The sequence below is a fragment of the Nicotiana attenuata genome, unplaced genomic scaffold (assembly GCF_001879085.1).
Source record: "Nicotiana attenuata strain UT unplaced genomic scaffold, NIATTr2, whole genome shotgun sequence".
Lineage (NCBI taxonomy): Eukaryota > Viridiplantae > Streptophyta > Magnoliopsida > Solanales > Solanaceae > Nicotiana > Nicotiana attenuata.
In genome coordinates this window covers 59,199-82,677 of record NW_017670864.1, presented here as the reverse complement: position 1 = coordinate 82,677, position 23,479 = coordinate 59,199, and the positions used below count along the sequence as shown (strand labels likewise).

The 23,479-nt window shown below is 37.3% G+C and overlaps 2 protein-coding genes across 4 annotated transcripts; both read right to left on the bottom strand.

Annotated features, from left to right (window-relative positions):
- Positions 1-2,703: 2,703 nt before the first annotated feature.
- Positions 2,704-5,897, bottom strand: LOC109244011 (protein translation factor SUI1 homolog 2). 2 transcript variants are annotated; one of them, XM_019411038.1, is made up of 5 exons: positions 5,796-5,897; positions 4,489-4,575; positions 4,059-4,264; positions 3,526-3,579; positions 2,704-3,089 (listed from the first exon to the last, which is right to left on the bottom strand). In XM_019411038.1, exons 2-5 carry the CDS (start codon positions 4,523-4,525, stop codon positions 3,045-3,047), a joined length of 342 nt encoding a protein of 113 aa, XP_019266583.1. In that variant the 5' UTR covers positions 4,526-4,575; positions 5,796-5,897; the 3' UTR covers positions 2,704-3,044. The 2 variants fall into 2 exon arrangements, with proteins under 2 accessions (XP_019266583.1, XP_019266584.1); XM_019411039.1 differs by lacking the exon at positions 5,796-5,897 and having other exon boundaries at positions 4,489-4,603.
- Positions 5,898-14,007: 8,110 nt separating this feature from the next.
- Positions 14,008-23,274, bottom strand: LOC109244015 (tyrosyl-DNA phosphodiesterase 1). Of its 2 annotated transcripts, none has more exons than XM_019411043.1 (16): positions 22,994-23,274; positions 21,581-21,766; positions 20,815-21,081; positions 20,520-20,684; positions 19,695-19,755; positions 19,274-19,350; positions 18,931-19,188; positions 18,436-18,525; positions 17,582-17,716; positions 17,285-17,434; positions 16,807-16,910; positions 15,397-15,450; positions 15,203-15,293; positions 14,700-14,777; positions 14,471-14,609; positions 14,008-14,387 (listed from the first exon to the last, which is right to left on the bottom strand). In XM_019411043.1, exons 1-16 carry the CDS (start codon positions 23,216-23,218, stop codon positions 14,290-14,292), a joined length of 2,178 nt encoding a protein of 725 aa, XP_019266588.1. In that variant the 5' UTR covers positions 23,219-23,274; the 3' UTR covers positions 14,008-14,289. The 2 variants fall into 2 exon arrangements, with proteins under 2 accessions (XP_019266588.1, XP_019266589.1); XM_019411044.1 differs by having other exon boundaries at positions 23,000-23,274.
- Between the last annotated feature and the right edge of the window lie 205 nt (positions 23,275-23,479).

Here is a 23,479-nt window from a genome sequence, read left to right as displayed (position 1 = left end):
GAAGAGTAAGGTGAGAGTTGTGGTAGCTTTTGAGTGGAATCGCTAAAAAGGCCAAAAAGGTGCACGTATGTTTGAAAGATCATTAGCCGGACAACCTAAATTTAGGGAGAGTGTTGGAGAAAAAGAAAAAAAGAAAAAGCAAAGAAAAAAAGAGAGAAAAAAAATAAAAATATATATATATATATATATATATAGAAAATACACCTCATATTCATCGTGATCCGTGGTAGTGAATGTAGAGTTGTGCTTAAAAAAAAGGGCCAAGTTATGTATGGTTTCATGGCATTGCTTGAATTGGTCATGAAAAGTGTGTAGCGGAAAGTTAAGTTTAGTGTATTAAAGTGCTTAGGAGGGTGAGTCACTATACCCAGAATATATCCTACACGTCCCTTAGCCTACATTGCAACCCGTAAAGACCTAATTGATCTTAGACTTTGAGAGCTTAGATTAGTGGAGATATACACTACGGGAAAGCTTATGGTACAATCACGGAATGAACATGAATTTCTTTGTGAGAGTGAGGGGTTCTTTGTTCATATACGTTATGTTCTTAAATTATATTCGAATGCATATTTGAATATATGGACGAAATACCCTCGTATTCTCTAGTGAAGCACATAATTCCATGACGGATAGGTAACGTTATTAAACATCTCTTGTTGGGTGAGTGCACGGGTTGAGAGTGCTTATTGGTGACGAGTCGGTCTTTGAGGTTGGGTGGTTATGGGCAGGTTGTTTGAGTGTTTTTAATTGGTCACTAATATTCTGGCATGTGAAAGTTGAGAAAGGTATGAATGCGTATGCAAGGGCTTAATTGTTGATATGAACCATGGTCATAAGTGTAGTGTGTTGAATTGCCAAAGGTTCCTCCATTGTATGGCGTCTTCGTGCATTGTTTGGTTAGCAAGGCTTTAGGTTGCTCGAGGACAGGCAAGAGCTTAAGTGTGGGGTGGTGATATTAGGCTAAAAATTAATATTTTTGCATGTAATATTACTTGCATTATACCTCAATCTTGTTAACTTTGGTGTAAATATTTGTGACTTGAGCTTAATAATGATGTTTATATGTGTAGGAGTCAATTTTAAGTGATTTGGCAATCTTGCATGCAAAGTGAAGTAAAAAAACAGAAGAATTTGGAGGGAGTGCGATTTTAGTGCCCAGGTTGGCGCCAGGCACCAACCAAAATGCCAATGGAAGAATAGCACAGAATTGGAAAAATTTCGGTGTCCAGTGCACCAAGCGAGACGGCTAAGGGCGGACTTCGTCCTAATTCAGCTTGGACTTGGTAGTTTCAACCCTACACACCCCAATATGTATAAAAGGGGGTTCTAAACCTATTTCTTAAGGGGAGAGACATTATTGGAGAGGCAAAAAAGGCTACGGAAACACTTGGAAGCAACGAATCACAAGAGTTGTCTCTTCCGTTCTTCCTTAATCTGTATTTTAATGCTTTCAATTATTATCATGATTGTTAGCATGACTATGAATACCTAATTTATTAACTAGTGTTTTGATGGAACCTTTTGTAGGATAAATTCTTGTTATATTTTTATGTAGTTGAGCCATTAGATTTCTCTACTTGTTCAACTACGTGTTTGTTGTTCTTGATTGAATGGCCATCAATTGACTGTGACTATTTAGTGTGTATTGCTTGAGAGAGGGTACGCATTTAGGTAGTTGTCGAGCAACATCACTCATAACGTATGTGAGAGATCAATACTGAGGATTTAAAGGCAGGATTAGAGATAACGAAACTTTGGTGCGATCGTAGTGAGCGGTGAATTAGTGCCAACTAGTGTGGTTCGAGAGAATATGTCTAGTAAATTGTGGTAGTTGCTCGAGAGAGAGCTACAACACTCGAAGTACTCACGATCGCTAGAGAATACTTAGGCGAAATTATAGAAGACGTAGCGAGAAGGATTCCGACAATTGGGGAAATCATAACTCTGGACCTCCTTAATCTGTTCTCCAACCCTTAGTATCTGTAGTTGTTAATCTACTACTTTAATTTGTTAGTTAATTAGATATAAGAATCTTAATATTTATAACTTAGAAATTGTTCGAGCTTGTCTTCTTAGTGATAGTGAACAGTTATATCTAAATCTTAGTTCTCTGTGGGATTCGACTCCGACTTGTAAACCGGATTATATTTGTAGCGACCGCTTATCCTTTTTAGGACTAGAGTTGGGCGTGATCACGCGGCAAGATTGTTCCAACCACAACTAATGTGTGAATAGTTAAAGTATGAAGGATTTACGTTATATGCACTAGCAATGCAAATTTTCCTATACTATCAATTTAGTTTAACCTGTAATAGTATGTTAGTTACCATTTTTACCAGGTCACTAATTAATATTTATCATAAAGTTTTTTATGTAATTACATTATAGCTTTTAGATCATCAAGTGAATTAAACTCAAATATTGATGTTAGCATTGTAGCTAAATGTTGCATCTCTAGCAGGGACGGAGCTATATTCGGCCAGGGAATTCAGTTGAATCCTTTGGCGAAAAATTTTACTGCTCAAAAAGGGGAAAAATAATTATTTTTTGTTATATATGAACTGTTAAATCCCCTCTAGATAAGGAAAAACTCTATCATAGTAGTAAGGGTTCAAAAGTTACTTCAGGTCATAGGTTCAAATTCTAGGCGTGACATTATATGTTAGTAAGGGTTCTATTAATTTGCAGAACACAATAAGCACAAAATAAAAGCTCATGAAATAAGCAAAATGAATATTGATAGTAAATTATATACAGAATGACACAGATGTTCATCTGAATTAATAGAATATAATCTGGTAAATTTTTGGAGATTTTTCTCCACCTCCATTGGGGACTCAAGAAAAGCAGCACACAAAACAACCACCAGATTTTTCATATACTGATCTGCACATCAACAAGCTACTATATAACAGCTTCTGCCTTCTGCTATATGAGAAATGCCACAAAAAAAACCATGCCGTAGGTCGTGCGCGCTTGATGGAAAAAAAAAACTGGAAATTGCAACCACAATTACATCAATCCCCTTCCTTTGCTTGTATTTAGAAACCATGAATCTTGATGTTTTCCTTCTTCACAATGCCAGCCTAAACACAAAGAAATCATATTTACTAAAGGATTTAAGTAATATACCCTGACAACGCAAATTACTTTTTATACTATCAGTGTTGTTTAACCTGTGATAGTAGGCCGCTTGACATTTTTATTTGGTTATAGATTAATACTTGTCATAGAGATTTACTTGTAATTACCTTATAAGTAACTTGATTGTACGAGTAAGTATAGTTTACACATCAGTGCATATGATTTAAATACTTTACTAAAGATTGTTCCTAGATTATACTCCTATATCATATTACACGTCAGTGCATACGACTTAAACTCTTTACTAAAACCGTTCCTACATTATACTCCTACATCATATTACACGTCAGTGCATAGGACTTAAACTCTTTACTAAAATAATTCGTAGCTATATATACTCCTATATCATATCTCAAGCAATAGGGCATAAGATCACACCTGTATGAGGAAGGTTGAAACATTCTTCCGCTGATCGCCTTGAAGTTGGATAACCTGTGTGAATCAAACAATCAGTGAAGGAGAAAGAAGGACAAAGAGGTAGAGAACGAATCGCATCAGTTTTAGTTTTCTTTTTGCTTTAGGCATCCGATATCAGCAACCTACTAGCCCGACTAATCCAGATTGGCAGTGTAAGCGACATAAGGGGAGGGGTTATAAAAGCGCTCTTTACCAAGAAGTTTTTCATTCTTAAGACTTGAAAACGAGACCTTTGGTTAAGAATAAAGTGATCCCGACCATCCTACTATAGTAATAGCATCAATTTTTCTTTTCTTTTTGCTTTAGGCATCCGATATCAGAAATGTACTAGCCCGACTAATCCAGATTGGCAGCGTAAGCGACAAAAGGAGAGGGGTTATAAAAGCGCTCTCTACCAAGAAGTTTTTCATTCTTAAGGCTTCAACTCGAAACCTCTGGTTAAGAATAAGTGATCCCGACCATCCTACTATGGTAATGGCATCAGTTATTTTTACCTGGCCAAGTTCTGGATCTTGCACAACAGTACCATTGCAGCAAAACTCCTTCTTGAGGTCCTTCAGAATTTTATTGTAGCTGAATTCTTTCTTCAGGCCTTGAACGGTAGTCAGACTTTTCCTGCCATTTCGCTGTTGAACTCGAATGTGCACATATTCTTTCGCACCTGCACCTGAGTTCTGAGCATTTGCATCAGCGAACGGATCTGTCCTCACCATATAAAGAACAAACAATGTTACTGTTATCAGTTGGTTGTCAACAATAACATAAGTGGAAACAGGAGAAACAACAACAACAACTACTACGCGTCAGCCCCAAATAAGTTGGGGTTGGCTATATGAATCCTCACTGCTTCATTTAAGCTCAACTCATGTCATCAGTGAGCAATACGAAGACCAGAACAATAACGAAAAAAGGGATACGACATACCAAAGGTGGTAGGGATTTGGACGTCGAGCTCAGACATGAACCTAGCTTTCAGAAGTACAGAGAACAACCTTGAATGCAAAATTCCAGCTGAAATGAAAGAACAAGAAGTGATTCACTTTCAAGCTCATGTATATTACTAACAGAGTAACATTAAGGGGAAACAACAGAAAAGGTTCATTTATTTGATGAAATAGAAAATTGCACATTTAGTCCGCCATTTACTGGGCAACCCGATGCACTAAGCTCCCGCAGCCTTACCCTGCATTTCTGCAAGAGGCTATTTCCACGGCTTGAACACGTGACCTCCTGGTCACATGAGGCAGCAACTTTACCAATTACGCCAAGCATCCCCTTCCTAGTCCGCCATTTACTGATAGATTTTATTGGTTATCGGAATTCTAATTTAGCACATTCAACCTAAAAGGTTTTAGAATTGCACGTTTTTGTTCCTAAATTAACAAATTTGTAGAAATCAAATGAAGCTTTTAACTTAGAATAAAGATTAAAAATAGAAACAAAATTTCCTCCTAATCTCCCCATACAGGCTGGCTATAAACAATCCTTTCAGGGCAGAATACTCGAATTGCGAAAGCATCAATTTTTGTGACCTAAATGCTATAGACTAGGGGTTGGAATTTTAGCCCAAACCCTTTCAACCCGCCTAAGGTTGAGCCTGTCATTGACCTGCCCATTTATTGAAATCAGCCTATTTTGACCAGCCCGGAAACGGTTTGTTTTTAATGATGAATCGATCATTTGATATCCTTTCCCTTCTCCCACTTCGTCCGACCCCAACTAGTTTGTGATTAAAGCGTAGTTGATTGATTGATTATCCCCCCTTCATGGTTATAAAAGATAGTCTTTTTCTGTTTCTCCATTTCTTCAATGTCAAATCAAGAACAAATTAGCGGTCATAATCGTATGAAACTAACACCAAATAATGATTAAAAAAAACAAAATTAACACCCAACATCCATATAAACAAGCCTAATAAGGTCCAAGATTCTGTTTTATCAGAAATAAATATGGTGAAAAAAGATGCTTTCATTGGAACTTTAATCAAATATACTTCTAGTAAATTTTTTTTTCTGGATACCGAAGAAAGAGATGAAACAAAAGAAATATACAACAACCAAAATATTAATTCAGGGTATAAAAAATAATCAAGAAAGCTGCATGCATGAACAAACAGACAAAAACTAATAAATTTTGATATTGTAACAGACTCTGAACAACAAGAATTACATTAAAGAATTAGGAAAAACATATTCTTGTTTAAAATAAGTTGAAAATTGAAGAGAATTTACCTGACAAGAAGAAGAAACAGAGATAGGAGTTGAAATATTGAGAAAAAAATTGTATAGAATGAAATGTTTAAAAGATGAAATGTGAGGAGATAAAAAAGGTTTATATATAGAGAAATACAAAAACAGACAATGTTACAGTTTTTAGAATGATCAGACACTTGGATTGTTCTTCTTTTTTATGGAATCTCAGCTTCCAAAATTATCTTTCAGTTATTACAATAAGTTTACGTTTATTAGGACCCGTGCATGGTGGCCAACCTCAATATCATATTCTCTCTGTTTCTTTTTTTTTTAATGCATTTTTTTTCTTTTTTGATTTTATGTTGTAGGCGCTAGCTAACGGCATAAAAAATATTTTCACAAATATTAAAAAAAAAAAAAACATCCCGGTGCACAAAGCATCTCGCATTCGCACAGGGTCCGGGGAAGGACCGCACCCCTAGAGGTGTGCAGTGGCGAAGCCACATGGTGATAAGGGTGGTCAACTGACCACCCTTCGTCGAAAAATTACATTGTATACATAGGTAAAATATTACGTTTTAGAGGTATATAACACATATTGAACACCCTTTGTCGGGAAATCTTTTCACTTCTTTTAAATTTGAATACCCTTGGAAAAATTTCTAGCTTCGCCGCTGGAGGTGTGATGTAGACAGCATATCCTAATGCAAGCTTTAATAGTTGTTTTCATGGCTCGAACACGTGACATATAGATAATATGGAGACAACTTTACCGTCACAAATAACAAGGTAATGAATCCACTGTTTTTCATCATTTACTAACTTCTCTTTCAGTTGATCTCTCTCCTGTTTAGTTTCTATCAACTTCTCTTTTAGTTGATCCTGTTTTTCTTCGACTTCTTTCAACGGTGTTTAAGTAAATTCCTGTCTTCTTCAACTTCTTTGATCCGACATTTTAATTTACTTTTGCAACTTCAGTCGCGTATGCATGAAGTTGATGCTGAAGTGGCTTGCAAATTTTTATACTCTGCATCTATGGCTTAAACAACAACAACCACCTAGCATAATCCCACTAGTGGGGTATGGGGAGGGTAGTGTGTATGCAAATCTTACCCCTATCCTGAGATAGAGAGGCTGTTTCCGATAGACCCTCAGCATCCCTCCCTCCCTCCAAGAACTCCTCACCTTGTTCTTGGGGTTACTCGATCTCACAACCTCTTGGTTGGAAGTGGAGGGTGCTCACCACTAGAGCAAACCACTCTTATCCATGTGTGGCTTGAACAACATTCCCAAAATTGACTATATATTTGTGCACTTCACTCGATTGATGAAGACAGTCAAAAAGACGAACTGGCAGACTTCTAAACTAACAAGTTTCTGAAGAAATGATGCATATAACACCTTAGATAAATTTCACATCGAAAAAGGAGAGAAGAGTGAAAGCATTATAGAAGACAGAGCACAAGTTTACATGATAATTGGTACGTGTCTTTTTGCCCTCAATGATGGATTAAGTCGAGAGATAAATCTGTGAGGTCTGTTAGGACTTAGGCTAATGTGAATAATACGTGCCATGAGCTTGAATTATAACATAGTTTAAGATTTTTTTACACTATCAATGATAATGCTCAGAAACTTACATGCAATTATCTTATACGTGATCAAATTGTGTAAACATTTTTTATACCTTCAGGGCTCGTTTGGTACGAGGGATAATGGATAATTAATCCCACGATTAAATTTGAGATAAGTTTAACCCACGTTTGGTTGGGATAAAATCGTGGTATAACTAATTCCGGAATTAGTTATCCCGAAATTATAGTATTTTTTATCCCCATAAAAGGACGAGATAATTAATCATGGGATAACTTGTCCCAACCAAACGACCCCTCAGAGTATAGAACTTAAACTTTCTTATATTCGAGTCCAGCTTAAATCAGCTGAGTAAGGACTCAGGGACTCACCTTAAAAGATGCAAATAGCAAAAGCAATTCCCAAAAGATGATTGCATTGGAGAAGATGGTTGCATTCCTTGGTAATTTCAAGGATAAGAAAACATGCAGAGTAATAGCTAGAAGCCTATTGTGAGCACGTGATTTTGCCCTAAGCAAATTATTTCCAAAAATTTCAAACAATTGATTTCTTTATTATTTTACAATTTTTTGTGAATTTTTGGTTGCATTTTTATACAAAAAAAAATATATGCACTTGCATGTAGGGATTTAATTTCACAATTTTAGCATTAATTAGGTATTAATTAGTTTTAGAACAAAATTTAAAGAAAATTGCAAAAAATAGTTTCTTTGCACTTTTAATTGTTAATTGTTGCATTTATCTTTAAATAGAGTTTTAAATAATTTTAGGAATTAAATAGTTAGGTCTTTGTTTTGTTTTAGCATTTTATAAAATCAGAAAAAATAAATAAATACAAAAGGAAATAAAAAGAAAAGAGTAAAAATAAAATAAAAGAATGGTCTTGATAAAAGACCAAATTTTGGGCCAAAATCCAATTTTTAAGCCCAAAAGTCACTTAAAACCGGACCAAACCACAAGCCCAACAACCCCAGACCCGGCCTGCCCCCTTTATTTCTAAAACGACGTCGTTTAGCGTCGAGAGATCTGAGCCGTCTATTGCCCATCATCCAATGGTCCAGATTCGTTTAAAGGATTTACATAAATATGTAATAACCCTTTTACAAAATTAGAGACTAGGCAACCCCCCTCCTCGTACCCTGTTGACACCACCGCTTTTCCACCGCCTCCCACCATCCGCCGCCGGCCGGAAATCACCTCCGCCGGCGGCGATTCTCTAAACGACCCCAAATTCACCCCCCATGTTCCTCTCCTCATCCTGGTTTCATATCCACACTTCATTCACCTCAAACCTCCCAAAACTCCTCAAATCTCAAACTCAAACGGGGCAGAACCCTAGCGCCGCCGCCCTCTTTTTCCGGTGGCGGCGCCGTCGCCAGTCGACTTTAAACTGACACCCTGGAATCCCTTTGTTCCCCCCATTCCGAAAATCCAGTATATCTCCCTCAAATCCTCGTTGAACTTCGCGAATATCAAACTCTAGAGTTCGAGCCCTTGAAGCCAAAGTCAAAACCGGTCTTACGGGCATCAGTTACCTGTGTCTTGATGGAGAATAAATGACCGGTATCGTATTGGGGTTCTAAATCAGAGTGCTGGGTCTCAAGGTCGAGTCAAGGTGGTGAGTCTGTTTTCTTTCATTCTTCATTTTTCTCTTCTTTTTGTTTCGTTTCGACCGCCTTCTTTCTTTCCTTTTCTGGACAAAATAGTTAAACTTCTGCTTTTATCCTTTGTCCTCATTAGTCTGAATTCCACCTAGGGTTGTTCAAAATTGGTAGTTGTCGTTCGTTTGTTTTGTTTAATTCTGTTATTCAATCAAATTGAGTTCAAGNTTTATTTTTAAATAGAGTTTTAAATAATTTTAGGAATTAAATAGTTTAATTAGGTCTTTGTTTTGTTTTAGTATTTTATAAAATCAGAAAAAATAAATAAATACAAAGGAAATAAAAAGAAAAGAGTACAAATAAAATAAAGAATGGTCTTGATAAAAGACCAAATTTTGGGCCAAAATCCAATTTTTAAGCCCAAAAGTCACTTAAAACCGGACCAAACCACAAGCCCAATAACCCCTGATCCGGTCCAGGTACTTACACCCAAAACGACGCCGTTTTGGAGCCAATCAATCTAGGCCGTCCATCATCCCAATCCAACGGTCCGGATCTGTTCAAGCACTTTAAATAAAAGTGTAATAACACACGTTGCAAAACTAGAGACAAAAACCTCCATCATCGTACCCTGTTTCTCCGCCGCCCTCCGCCCCAATGCCGCCGGCCGAAAATCGCCGCCGCCGGCGACCAATCTCCAAATGCCACCAAACTTACCCTAAAGCTCCGCCTCCTCCTCCTCATACTCATACCACCATCAGTTTCCCTCAAATCTTACTAGAATCCCCCAAAACATCCCAAACCCTAGCGCCGCCATGGGCTCTCCGCCGTCGGCGGCGCCACTACCCAAACACCTCCAAATTAATACCAAGCCATCCCCATAACCCCCTCTTCCCTAATCTATGGTTAATTTCCTTCAAATAATCCCCGATTCCTTCGAATCTAGTTTTGAAGAAAACCCTATTTTACAAATCCAAATTAAAGGGTTTACTGATGTTTTGACTATAATAGACCTTAGTCGTGTGTTTTCTCATGAAAACACACGATTAAGATTGTTTAGTCAAAGCGATTCGAAGCAGCTTAGCCAAGACTCGAGCCAGTATCTAGGTATTTGCGTTTCATATCTTTTCTTCTGTGTTTTATCTTCTGTTCTTGTTTACTTTCGATTTGGTTTTACTTTGTAATCATTTTAGGTCTGTATACATGGATATTCTATTATCAGCATGCTTGCCATTGTTTTCTTTAGGGTAGTTTAGTTTCGTTTGAACCTTTGTTGATCCATTCATCCATGTTTCGGCTAATTTAGTCACGATTTAGGTTTGCTCATATTAGGTAGTTTAACTCGTAGTAGGTCAGTCTTAATTCGTAAATAGGTCATTGATTAGTATCTGTTAGTTTTCCAATTTTTCAGTTCAGTTCTGAATTAATCTTGTTTCATGGATTCTGATCAGTTAATTCAAGTGTTAGTTCTGTATCTANCAAATTCACCCACCATGTTCCTCTCCTCATCCTGGTTTCATATCCACACTTCATTCACCTCAAACCCTCCCAAAACCCCTCAAATCTCAGACTCAAACGGGGCAGAACCCTAGCGCCGCCCTCTTTTTCCGGTGGCGGCGCCGTCGCCAGTCGACTTTAAACTGACACCCTGGAATCCCTTTTGTTCCCCCCATTCCGAAAATCCAGTATATCTCCCTCAAATCCTCGTTGAACTTCGCGAATATCAAATCTAGAGTTCGAGCCCTTGAAGCCAAAGTCAAAACCGGTCTTATGGGCATCAGTTACCTGTGTCTTGATGGAGAATAAATGACCGGTATCGTATTGGGGTTCTAAATCAGAGTGTTGGGTCTCAAGGTCGAGTCAAGGTGGTGAGTCTGTTTTCTTTCATTCTTCATTTTTCTCTTCTGTTTGTTTCGTTTCGACCGCCTTCTTTCTTTCCTTTTCTGGACAAAATAGCTAAACTTCTGCTTTTATCCTTTGTCCTCATTAGTCTGAATTCCACCTAGGGTTGTTCAAAATTGGTAGTTGTCGTTCGTTTGTTTTGTTTAATTCTGTTATTCAATCAAACTGAGTTCAAGGCATGAATACAGTTTTGTTTCCTTTATTACATTTTATCATTTAACTTTGGGGTGTTGGCCTAATTAGACTATTAAATGATTAAAAGACAATAATGTTCTTCTATTCCTGTAATTTGATTTAGAACTCATCCTGTGTTGGTAATTTTTGATAATTGGTTTAGCCTTTATTTGAATGCGATTTTAATTCAGTAGCATAGGTTTAATCTCTTAGTTAGTATTCGATTTTAATTTGTTTCTGTTTGTCCATGATCGTTTGGTTCTTAATTAGTTTGGCTATAGCTGATAATTTCAACCATGGTGAATTGAGACCAAGGGCCAAGGGTTAGTTTGACTAGGATTATTAATAAGGACAAGGGTAATATAGGTCTTTCTAGATAAGAGTCTTGCACTAACTGAATTAGAAATCCCTAGAAGCTTCTAGGTGGGGGTTCAATTTAGAATTTCAAAAACATAGTGCGGTAACTTGAGTAACAAGTCAGGAAATAAAGGACTAAATGAACAAAATCTGAAATAAAAGAGGGGGAAAAGGTGTGAGTGAGATCTAGAAGCTTCACCTTGAAGTTTTCCTATAAAAGGCAGCTTATTTGCCTTCATTAGTAAGGGGGAGATCCCTGAAAAATTCCAAAAACCCTCTTCTTACAAGCTGAAATCTCAAATTTGAATTTCAAATTCAAAGAAATCCAAATCTGAATTCCAGTAGCAAAAACCTACAATTTTAGGTCTAAAATTTTCCAGAAAAAACCAAAAAAAACTAGCATAACTCCAAAAACTCCAAAAAATCTGTTATATTGAAGTTTTCGTAGATTGATTTCACGTTTGGCTGTTACTTCAAATTCCTAGTGTTACTGAACCCAATTTCATGTTATTCTGGTGTTTTTTCAAGCTGTTTTGGTTGGTTTATTGGTTGAAAGTGGGCCTGGGATTGTTTGACATTGTCTCTGGATTTGTAACTAAGTCCAAACTGATTCCTTGCTGCTGTGACCTGCTGTTTGATCCTGCTAATTACTCAAACTGCTGCTGACTCTCTTCTTCTCTTCTGTTTCATTATAATTCCAGGTACACACTTGAATCTGCCTTGATGTAGCTACGAGTTGGAAATGAAATAAAATACTCATACATTTACCTTCAAATCTGTACTCGTTTTGATCATCATATATTCATAATTAGATGTTGACTGATATGTACTTATCTAGCATAGCTTAGTTTTGGTTTGTGTTAAAATAACGAGACTGTGCAATTAGGTTGCGTAATTGGACTGTATAAATGATCTCAATTGTAGATTATGTTAGCTCGTATGTTGGCTTTTGCTGTTTGATTCCTGATGATTGTACAATTAAGACTATCTGGACTGTTTTAAACTGCTGTGGACTGTTTGAATTTCAGCATGATGAAATACAGTATTTATTGATGGTAGATTTAATTAGGTTAAAGTTGATTGTTCGAGTTTCATGTCTTAATTAGATAGTAGATATAATAACCATAATTCATATAGATAAGTATGTTAGTTAGCTGTTAGGAGTAGATCTAGGTTTCAGCATGTCGATTCAAAAAATGAAAAGAATTATATTTCAATAAAAGAGGATCTTTGAATATGATGTTAAGCATTTCAGTTTTGTCTTCAAATTCAAGGCGTATGAATATATGTGCTAATCCAGTTTTGATTATACTAATTCAGTTGTTAATCCATTAAATATTGACACGATGTCGTCAATATAGATCTGAGCAACAAAGTTAGAATTAAATTGACAGTTGTAGTGTATTTGAAACTTCCGTCTACTTGTAATCCACTCGATGGGTTGAATTGCTCGAAATCGCCCCAGTAATTTCGTTTGGGCTGGTCCACAAGCCCAGAGTCGATAACCCAATACCATTTATTTTGAACCTCAACATTACTGAGGCAAAGTTTGGTTCCGGGCCTGTCAACCTCCCAATTAGGCTAGTGTCGAGGCCAAGGCAGGTAACAGTTCATACAACCCAATTGATTTTGTTGCTATTTTGATTGAGCCAAGTTTAAACTTCAATGTTGAAAGCCTGAAGGCGTATTAAATCTGGATTAGTTTTGTAACATAGGGTTGGGCCTTCTCGTTAAGTAGCATACTTGAATTAAGAGGTTTTCCTCTTGTTCAAGATGGACTTGAACTTGAGGCCCAAATTCTTTGATTATTTTTAATAATAGTAATTAATAATGTTAATTAATTAGGCCCTCTAGAGACAAAAAAATAAATAGAAAATCATAGGCCACTTTAGTTTGGCCTTTTAAATAATAAAGTGAGATGAGCCTCGCCAAACAACATACACAAATCGCGGGGCCCTCATTAATTGCTTATAAGAAAATATTTAGAATTCGGGACGTGTCGTTTAGCGAATTTCACGGCCTCCCGCAAAGTTAATAACCCGTTAGTCACTTTAGGCTCGATTTTAATAATTTTACCTTCTTAAATACGGGTTTGCATTTCATGCGACCCAAATCCAAATCCCAAAACGTTGAATTGGAGGTGTCGAGGATCCGGGTGCATTTCATGTGACGTGATCCAAGAACATGCTCTTAAACGGCGTTCACTTTCGTAAAAACTAATTAAAAGCGGTTAAACAAATTTGCTAAAATTGCACTATAGGTTTGAACATGTATTAAAATCAGATAATAGGCCAATTATGATAATTTAAGCGACCGTGCTAGAACCACGGGATCCGGGGGTGCCTAACACCTTCCCTCGGGTCAACAGAATTCCTTATTCAGAATTTATGGTTCGCAGACTCCAATTGGGAAGTCGAAATTTTCCTCGATTTGGGGTTCACAATAAACTGGTGACTTGGGACACCAAAAGTCAAGCCTATCCCAAGTGGCGACTCTAAAAATAAAAAAATTATCCCATTTCAAATAATGTCACTTTAAATGGAAAAACTCCCTTATACATTATCCTTCGGGGTAGGTGTGTAAAAAGGAGGTGTGACACCTATAACTAAAAGAACAAGGCAGGGTGGGGAAAACATATCAGCTGTATATGGAAAACCAGCTGATAAATGGCACTCACATACTAAAGATTCATGCCTAAGAATATATACAGAAGCAAGGACTCTAATCCAGTGCCAACTGATGAAGAGGTCATCAACCGTCTACGGAAAACCAGCTCATAATGGTGCTACTAACATTCTAAAGATTTGTATCGCAGAATATATACAGTAGAAGCAAGGACTCTAATCTAGTGTCAATTGATATCATTAAACTTTTCACCTAACACAATAATCCCATCATCGAGAACATCATGAGTCTTGGTTGGTGTAGAGCTTCACTTGTCTCGGCCAAACTTGGCCATAGACGTCTTTCTTGGTATAACGACGATCCCATGACCAAGGAATATCTGCATTTAACAAAAAATGCAGTGAGCTTAGTGTTATCTGAGAGCAGTATAACAGAAGTAAAATAGAGATATAGAGCTAAGACCTTCAGGGGAATATGGTTTTGGAGGAAGCTCGTAAGGCACAGGCAACTTTACTACTTCAGCAGAATCATCATTTTCCTTTCCTTTCCAAGCTAGAGTTACGAGCTTTATTCTTTTACCTTCGTGCATGCTAGTTTCCTCCTGTAAATCCAAAGAATTTAAAACCGGATGATACGTATCAACCTAATAAAGCATAAATAATAACACGAAAAACCTAGATTATAGTCGTACCCCTGATGGATAACCATTATCTGTACAAGAAAATCCACAGCCACGTTTGACAGAAGATGGCAAAAAGAGCACCCCTAGCTGTCAAGGACAGAAACAAGTTACAATCACGGTCATTTTTGCAAGCTCAACTCAAGATGAAACTATAGGATAAACAAGATAGCAATATTAATCCATGAAAACTATCACCAAAAAAAAGATATGATTAAACTTTAGGGGAAATGTGTAAAGGGGGAATTTCTCCACATGTCCACATACATTGCAGTGGTTTATAACGCTAGGACTGATTAAAATGCACATGAGGGCCATTGATTAAAAAAAAGGGCAAAAGTGGTTCTTAATGGCAAGTGCATTCGTGTTGGCAAAGTATAACAGTAGACAAACATAAGCAATAGTCGATAGTTCAGGTGCAAGTTTGGAACTTTTTACTAATTACGTATCATCGATATCTATTTCAGTTCATCTCGTGAACGCTTATAGCCACTCAGAGAGAAAAAAAGAAATACCTCGTAGGAACGAATCATCAACTGAGAATTATTTTTCTGAAGACTTCCCCAGGCAGCTTTGCTGAGATTTGACGAAGTAAGCAATAACCACCTATTTTATCAGAGAAAGAAAACGAACATTAACAAAAGCAATCATGTAACATTGAAGTCTACTGGGAAAATCATATCTCCAAGCAGAGTCTCAGGAGTCTTACGCTAATGATTGACCGTTGTAACGCAGAAACGTCTTGATATGAGGCATTGCACGACTGAAGCATTAGAAGAACAAAAAGGTAAGTGTCCTTTCTCCAGAAAATCAAAACAACAGATAAAATCCTCATTATGCATCCTTTATCCCCACTTGCCCCCCTACCCCCCCCCCCCCCCCCAAAAAAAAAAAAAAGGACAAATAAAAGAAGGAAATCCTGATTATGCATCTACATGCATCACCAGTTAAACTTGACGGGTGAACTGCCTTGAGGTATTCATCATAATATCAGCAATGGCCATACAATATTCAGACGGAAACTTTCGTCTTCTAGAGTCATAAAAGAAGAAAAAAAAAATTCTTTTTTTCGATAGGTTAGAATTGAAGGAAATTTTATGCAGTAATGCATCAGAACTTCACTAGAACTACAGATCGGATATATTTCTGTTAATATACTTGGTATTGGGAATAGAAGTAAACAGGTTTTTGGAATTCTTTATGCATGTGATTATGCAAGTATATCTGCATTTCCACTAGAACCATTGATCCTACAGCAGCTTCGCAATGATCCTCGTCTGGGCGTTGTTATGTTACTCAAAACATTGGACAAGGTCATCATTTAACTATTAAGATATATCGTATGAGTTTATAATAGTCCGTTAGCAATGTATTCCACAAAGCATACAGCTGAAGTAGGATAAAAGTAGAAACAAGTTTATAAAAGGTTATGCTAGTGCGACTGCCTTCATTGCCACCACAAGAGAACATCCACAACTATAAGCGCTCTTTTACCACTGTCACCATTTTGCTCCAACCTATACCAGTCATCTCTCATCATCATGATTTTACTTTTTTGTCGTAATACAACTAAGAAAAGACATTCATCTAATCTATAACGTAGAACAAGAACAGGTTCAATTGGTACTACCAGATCAAGATTCCGAGATTTATTCTGGCTAGTTAACTTTGACGTGAAATTTACATTAATACAGGCCCACAAACGGAAATGAGCAAAACCAGTTTTGACAATGTTTTAGGTTGAAAATATTTCCAGTTTTGGCTCCATTAAACGGTCTCAAGGAGCTCTCCGATGTAGTAATGAGAGCTTCAGTCAATTACGTGCTCTTAAAATGACTTGTATAAGATGTTTGGCAAGCCCGAAACCTTAGGCCAGGTTATTAAAAAGAAAAAGAAAAGAACTAATGTGATAATTCAAGTATGCAATTACTTAACATGGATATGCCTGATTTTCTATCACTGTGACACCTAAGTGATTACTCAGTAAAATTGTAGAGGTCGAAGCTTTGAAGGATGCATCCATAGGTGTAGGAATTTAAAAGAGAAATGCATGGGCTTCAAAGGATTCTAGAATATTGTATTGAAACTTGTATTTAGAAAATTTGTAAGGACACTATACCAACGACCAGTGTGGCTAGCCTTCCATCTAGCCCAATACTTCTTCAGAAATTCTTTCTCCACATTTTTTAATGGGCTTGGAACGGCATTTCCAGCTGCGTATCCCTACACAATGAAGCAAGATGCACTAAAATTCATGATCATATATGAAAGGAGGAGTTAGGTCTCACCTATGAAGCTCAATAAGTATCTAAAATAGCAAGCAAATGGAGGCATGCACTATAAACTTCGCTTTAACTTGTCAGGTGTTTCAATCACATCTATTGCAAATTTCAACTGAATAATAAAGACAAGTTTATAAAGTATGGTTTTATGTCCCATTTTTAGGCTGTGCATTTTCCTGTATATAGCACAGGTCAGGAATCTCAAGATATGAGGACACCAAAAGAATTAAAGGGACTATATAACTTATGTTTGACATCCATAGTCAAGTTAGCGATGCCAATAATGGTCTAACAAAAAGACATGTTCAATATTACCTCCAAAGAACATCTAACATCTTCGACATTGGGCCATACTATCAATGGCTCCCCAATGCCAAGAGGTCTTTTATCTTCTGAAACTCCAGCCGACATTGAAGAGGCGAGCTCCGCCATCCATTTCTCATCCAAAGAACCTAGGGAGGAGAACTGCAGGAGGCTGATGAATCACATAAATCGTATAATAGAGCAGAATGCAGGAACAGATTTTGTATTTGATAATGCAGGTACAATACAGAAACAAACATCTGATGAAAGAATCATTGGAGGAGCTGAATGGAATGCAAATACAAATACCTGGTAAATAAGAGGAGACTTCTGAAATTCTTTGCTAAAAGTACATTCCTGAAGAATAGTACGTAACTTCATATGACCCCACTTCTTCAAACTAGGACCTGAATGATATCCAGGCACAGATGCAATTAGCCTAACCTGGAATTGAAGAAACGACGACTTCAAGGTCATGTTACCACATTAAACCTTAGATGGTACAACAAACGGTTTCTCAGCCAGATTCTTAAAAAGGCCAAGCAACGATTTATACTTCTTGTCACCCCCGCCCCGACCTGGAAACAAGAATCTTAAATGAAGAATCGGCCACCACGATAACTAGTGAAAGAGGGCATACTACCCAGTTATACAGGCCTTCCTTTCCTATTTTCACACATGTGAAAGCAAGTTTTTTCACCAAACAATGACACGCTAGCTTCAAAATGTGAATGCGAAGTGCCATGTCTGTCAGCTCTAAAGGGCAACCCAGTGCACAAAGCATCCCGCATTCATGCAAGGTCCGAGGAAGGGCTGCACCCCAAGGGGGTGATGTAGACAGCCTACCCTAACGCAAGCATTAGTGGCTGCTTCCACGGCTCAAACCCGTGACCTATAGGTCACACGGAGACAACTTTACCGTTGCTCCAAGGATCCCCTTCATGTTTGTCAGCTCTATTTTGCTTTTTTCTTTCTTTCTTTTTCTCCTTTTTAGTGGTGAGCATCCTATGAGCTGTAATGAGAAGAGAGCTGACAGTAACGAAATGAATATTATGTCCAGGGGTTGGCAAAACCTCAGGCATCACAGCGTCTGAATACAGAATCAGCACATGAAATATGAGCACAAAGAAGATAGAGTTTCAGTAAAAGAAATGAGCAAATACCGCTGCACTACTGTAATCAAATCTTTTGAAGAATAAGGAATTGATCTTGCAGTTTCCAAAGGCTGGTATATTAGCAGAAAATTCCGGCCACTGCAAATTTTAACAGAATTAAACAAGGTCAAGGAAAAAGGAAATACTCCGACAGAAGAGAGTGAATTCAAAAGAAGGGAAAAAAAACAAAATGTCATCAGAATGCAGACATCAGGAAAGTGTGAAGCTTCTTGGTCCTGATTTATTGCATAACAAGGCAGAGTTCCCTCTAAAATAGCATGTTGTGCAGCATCAACAGATACATATAGTCATAGCTTTCCAAATAGAATGAAACACTTGTCAAATTCTTTATTGCCAAAAAGAAGTGTAATACTTCATATATAAATAGGCCATCAAGGTTAAGAAACCAAAGGGACTAAAAGCATGGGAGACTACAAATAAAGATTGAAAGTTGTTCGATGCAATGGAAAGTAATTCTTCATCGGGGTTTGAATTCATCTGTACCTTTAACACACTTAGATAATCAACCAAATCATTTTCAAATCCGCCATCCTTGCCCAAATTGTTTTGATCCTTCCATGGGAAATCTTGCATCCACAATGCCTGGCTTTTGTTATTCCAATCAACATAGATCAAGTTTGCAGTATGTACAATAACTCTCACTCCTGTTGGATACACAAGAATCATGGCTTTTGAATGGTGTGTTCCATACGCAATTGGTAAAGAAGGTTTGTGCAGAATCCAATTTGCGGGTTTGCTTCTCTGTAAAGGAAAAGGTAATGAAGCCAAAAAATTCATCAAAGAGAAGCTCCAACGACATCAAATTCTCATAACTTAAAATTTTAACCTTCATATGCTCCATGACACCATCACCTTCTCCATGAATGACGAGAACATTGGGAATCCGTTTAAGAGCTGGACATGCTGCATTAGAAAGGACCAGGAGAAAAAGATTAACATACAGAGTATTTAACAATCAATGGCAACCACAAATAAGCACACATAAATACATGTAATGAGACATTCATAAGACTGCATGCAAGTGAACTTTGCGGTAATGTAAACAAGTGAAATTCACAATAGAAAAGTTTGAAAGGGAAAAAGACTGGATAGTTCCATCAGCAATAGCTGTAAACTTGGACAGAATTGGTAAGCTAGGAAACCACTTCATCTAACAACCCAACGTCGAAACACGTAAATAAAAGAAGAAACAGACCATGGGACAAAACAAGAAAACAAATAAAAAGGCAAAAAATGACAGAACATACCAGAAAGTAGCCAATCCATATCCACCATGTAATTCGAAAGGATAGCTACAAGCACATTCCCCTGCGATGAAATACAGAACGAAAGTCAAGCCACCAACACAAAACATAGACATTATCCAACAGTTACAGGCTCACATAAGGGCTTCAGTTATCATATTGGTAGTGTAAAGAAATAGACCTTGGGCCTAAATCGACCCAAAAAGCTAGATCATGAGATGAGTATTGTCTACCACCATAAAAGAAGACATCAACGCACATTCCCTCAACCAACATGGGACATTCTAACACCTCTGTAGTCTGTACGTTTTGGAATGGACAGCTGGAGCGTGGAAAATATAACATGGAGGCCCAAAATTGGGTAAACCAAGAATAGGGACGGGTCTAACTATGATACCATGTAAAGAATATGGACTTTGGACCTAACTCAACCTTAAAGCTAGCTCATGAGGTGAGGATTGTCAAAAACCATATAAGGAGACAAGAGTCTATTCCCTCGACCAATATGGGACATTCTAACAGGTCGCAAATGTAGGACACCTGTACACAGTGAGCACTTGGAACTTGTTAAACAACATCGCTCCAAAGTCTTCTCTGCCATATAATTCCAATAAACTTTGTTTGTAGAAAAGAATTAATAAATACATAAAAGACTCTAAGATCCAAAAAGGAAAGAAGCTACAATCATCAGTTCAGGCAATTCAGAGGCGAACTTGATATCGCATCTGTTTTCACCCCTTTACTAATTCGTGAACACTAATGGACCCGAGGACCAACATCTCATGCAAACAGAACCAATCACAGAACAACCATGATGGATAACTCTACCTGAACAACATCATTAATAGAAACAGCCTCGGTATTTGCCCATGCTGGAAGCTCACGCACTCTCATTAATCTGAATGTGAGCGGTAACTTATGCTTCGGAACCCTAAACTGGCGTATCGCCTCTGCAGAGCTTTCTGTTTCTTGGCCATTGTTGTGCAGCATATTCTGTATGCCAAAGAAATATGCTTTAACAAGTAAAATTAATTGAAATTATCTTCATAAACATTTTTACCAACAACGTACTAGCGGACTCTACCTACTCAGAACCAAAATGAGGAAAGAAAGAAACCCATACCTTTTCTGAAGCTTCCTCTTGAAAGACTTCTCGAGCTTTCTTCTTACCATGCATCTGACCTTTGTCAGTAATACTTTCTTCACTGAAAGGCCTTTTTTGTTTGTTGATTGTTGAAGTTTCATCCTTAGGAGCTGTGCTAACATACCTAAATAGGTAATGGCCAGGTATCAACTCTATAACATCACCACTTTCAATTTTCCACCTCTCTCCCGACAAAAGCTTCTTTCTCTCACCCTTTAATCTTATGACAACAGGGTTTGTTCCTTCCTACAATCCATTTTCCATGTTTAGTCCAAAGAAAAAACCTCAACAGGAAATTAACAAGTAAGAAAACCTACGTACTTTTTATATCTGTAAATAAATTGAAATGCTATCACAAGGAGTGGACAGAACTCATGCATTTAACAAGCAATGTATACATGAAGGCGTCACGACACTAAAAAAACTGCCACCAACCACTGAATCACTCAGTACAAAATCCTAGGGAATTTAGCAGCAAATTCATCATTACAACTGCAGACTCAGACAAGCATATTATCAAGCATCCTAGTGTCCACAAGTTACAAAAGGATAATTCAGAAAAAAAGCACACAATCTATGAAGAATCATCCAAATAGTGAATTCAACCTGAATAGAGTTAATGGACATATCCAACCCAACTAACTTGATAGTGAGTTATTGTTGATTGATTGATTGATGCATAAAGAAAATACATGAATAGTAGCATATGAATATAGACGTGAAGGAAAATTAGTAAGAAAAGTACCACGAGGACATCAGCGGAGCCAGTGGAGGTGGCAGTGACAGTAAGATGCTTGCGGCTCAGCCGTTTATCAGTAACTGGAATGCAATCGCGGCCCACCCAATTAAGCCCTTCTGAAAGTGGAATCTTAGGTATGGAACTTTTCTCATCCTCTTCCAAATTATCACTTAGAGGCACCAAAAATCCAACCTTTGGAACCAAACATAAAACAAAATCAATGTGAGAACTAGAAAAACACAAAAAACTAAGGTTGTGTTTGGTAATGACGGAAAATGTTCTCAAGGAAAATAAGTCATTTCCTGGTCTTTGGATGCCATAAAATATTTTCCAGAGATAAAAGTTTCCACCAAAAGATGGAAATGTCTTTCCTCAATTTTGGGCAGAAGTATCTTTTCCTTCACAAGTATCTCAACTCTTAACTATATCGCTGCTTTAACCAACAATTAGACATTATTACAATCTTTAATACTTAAAACTCTCATTGAACACCATCCAATTTGCTAATAGTATTCTCAATCTTTAATAAATACTTTTTTCCAAAAAATATTTTCCACTCTCATTCTCCTCATACCAAACATAACCTAAAATAAAATAAAGTCATGCTACTTATATATAGAATTTAAGTTTTATGCATTGTCTGTCAGTGCAGTAGCGGAGCCAGAATTTTCACTAAGGGGTGTCAAAATTTAAAAAAGTAAATACACAAAGAAGTCAAGGGGATTCAATACATAGTACATATACATAAAAACATAATTTTTACCTATTTAAACCGTGTATTTTTCCTGAAAAGTGGTGTCAACCGACACCCCTTGGAGCTATGTAGCTCCGCCATTGTGTCAGTGTAAAGATTTTATACACTATCAGTGTCACTTTAAGAGCCTCTCTAACGGGTGAAAAATGGTAGGTGTCCACTAACGGCCATTCCTGGCTCGGCTCCAATAACGCAATTCCGGAAGGAGTTGGTAGTTGGGCATTTTTCTCGATGTTCAGACGGCCGAATGCTACTAGGGGAGTGCAGAATAAAACAGCTGAAGATGGAAGAGTGAACATTGTCAAGCCTAGAGCCCGGGAAGCTCTAAAGGTAAGTTCAAGTCGGTCACTTTAAGGTAATTACAAATAAATTTTACCTGCTAAATGCAATAACTAACCTACTATCAAAATTCAAAGGTCAAAATCCACTGATAGTGCAAAAGATCTTTACATTTTCAGCATACCAAACTTAAACGCCTAATATATATGACACCAACTTAGTTTAGGCATGTTTATTCTGTATTGTAGCATAATCGTAATTTCAGACAATCACTAGCTTTAGACAAACTCAAATTTGTTTGTTAAAGTAACTAAATTATTCAGTATTATTAGAATGAAATGGACCCGAATAAATCTTGGGAACGAATTGATTAATAGAGAAAGTACCTGAACCTGAGAAGAGGTGGACATTGAATTGTAGGGTGTTAAAGAAAAGCCAAGAAATTTATTTGGGGTTTGTAGAAATGCAGTAAGGGATGGTAATATGAAATGGGGTTTGAGTTTTTGGGTAAAAGGAATATTTTTGGGGTGGCAGCGATGTAGCAGTTGGTTTTTTACCGTTCGGTGCCGCCAGCCTCCCCTACTGGAAATGCAAACGAGGGCAAGAAGCATGTACTATTTTTTTTTGTGATTATTTTACGTTTACTTTTTGAGTTCTCTCTTTTTTGGTTTCATTTTGGTGTTTTGCCTTTGAATACTTTTCGTCATGATTTAAATTGTAATATATACTTGTATAGGGTAAAATATATTCCTATTAAATGCTCGCATAATAAAGGGACACGTGGAGCCGAAGACACAAGTCAACCAGGTCTGAAGGCAACGATCGTGTTTGTTCCCGAAGGGAGTGGTGTTCATGAAGGCGAAATAAATGTT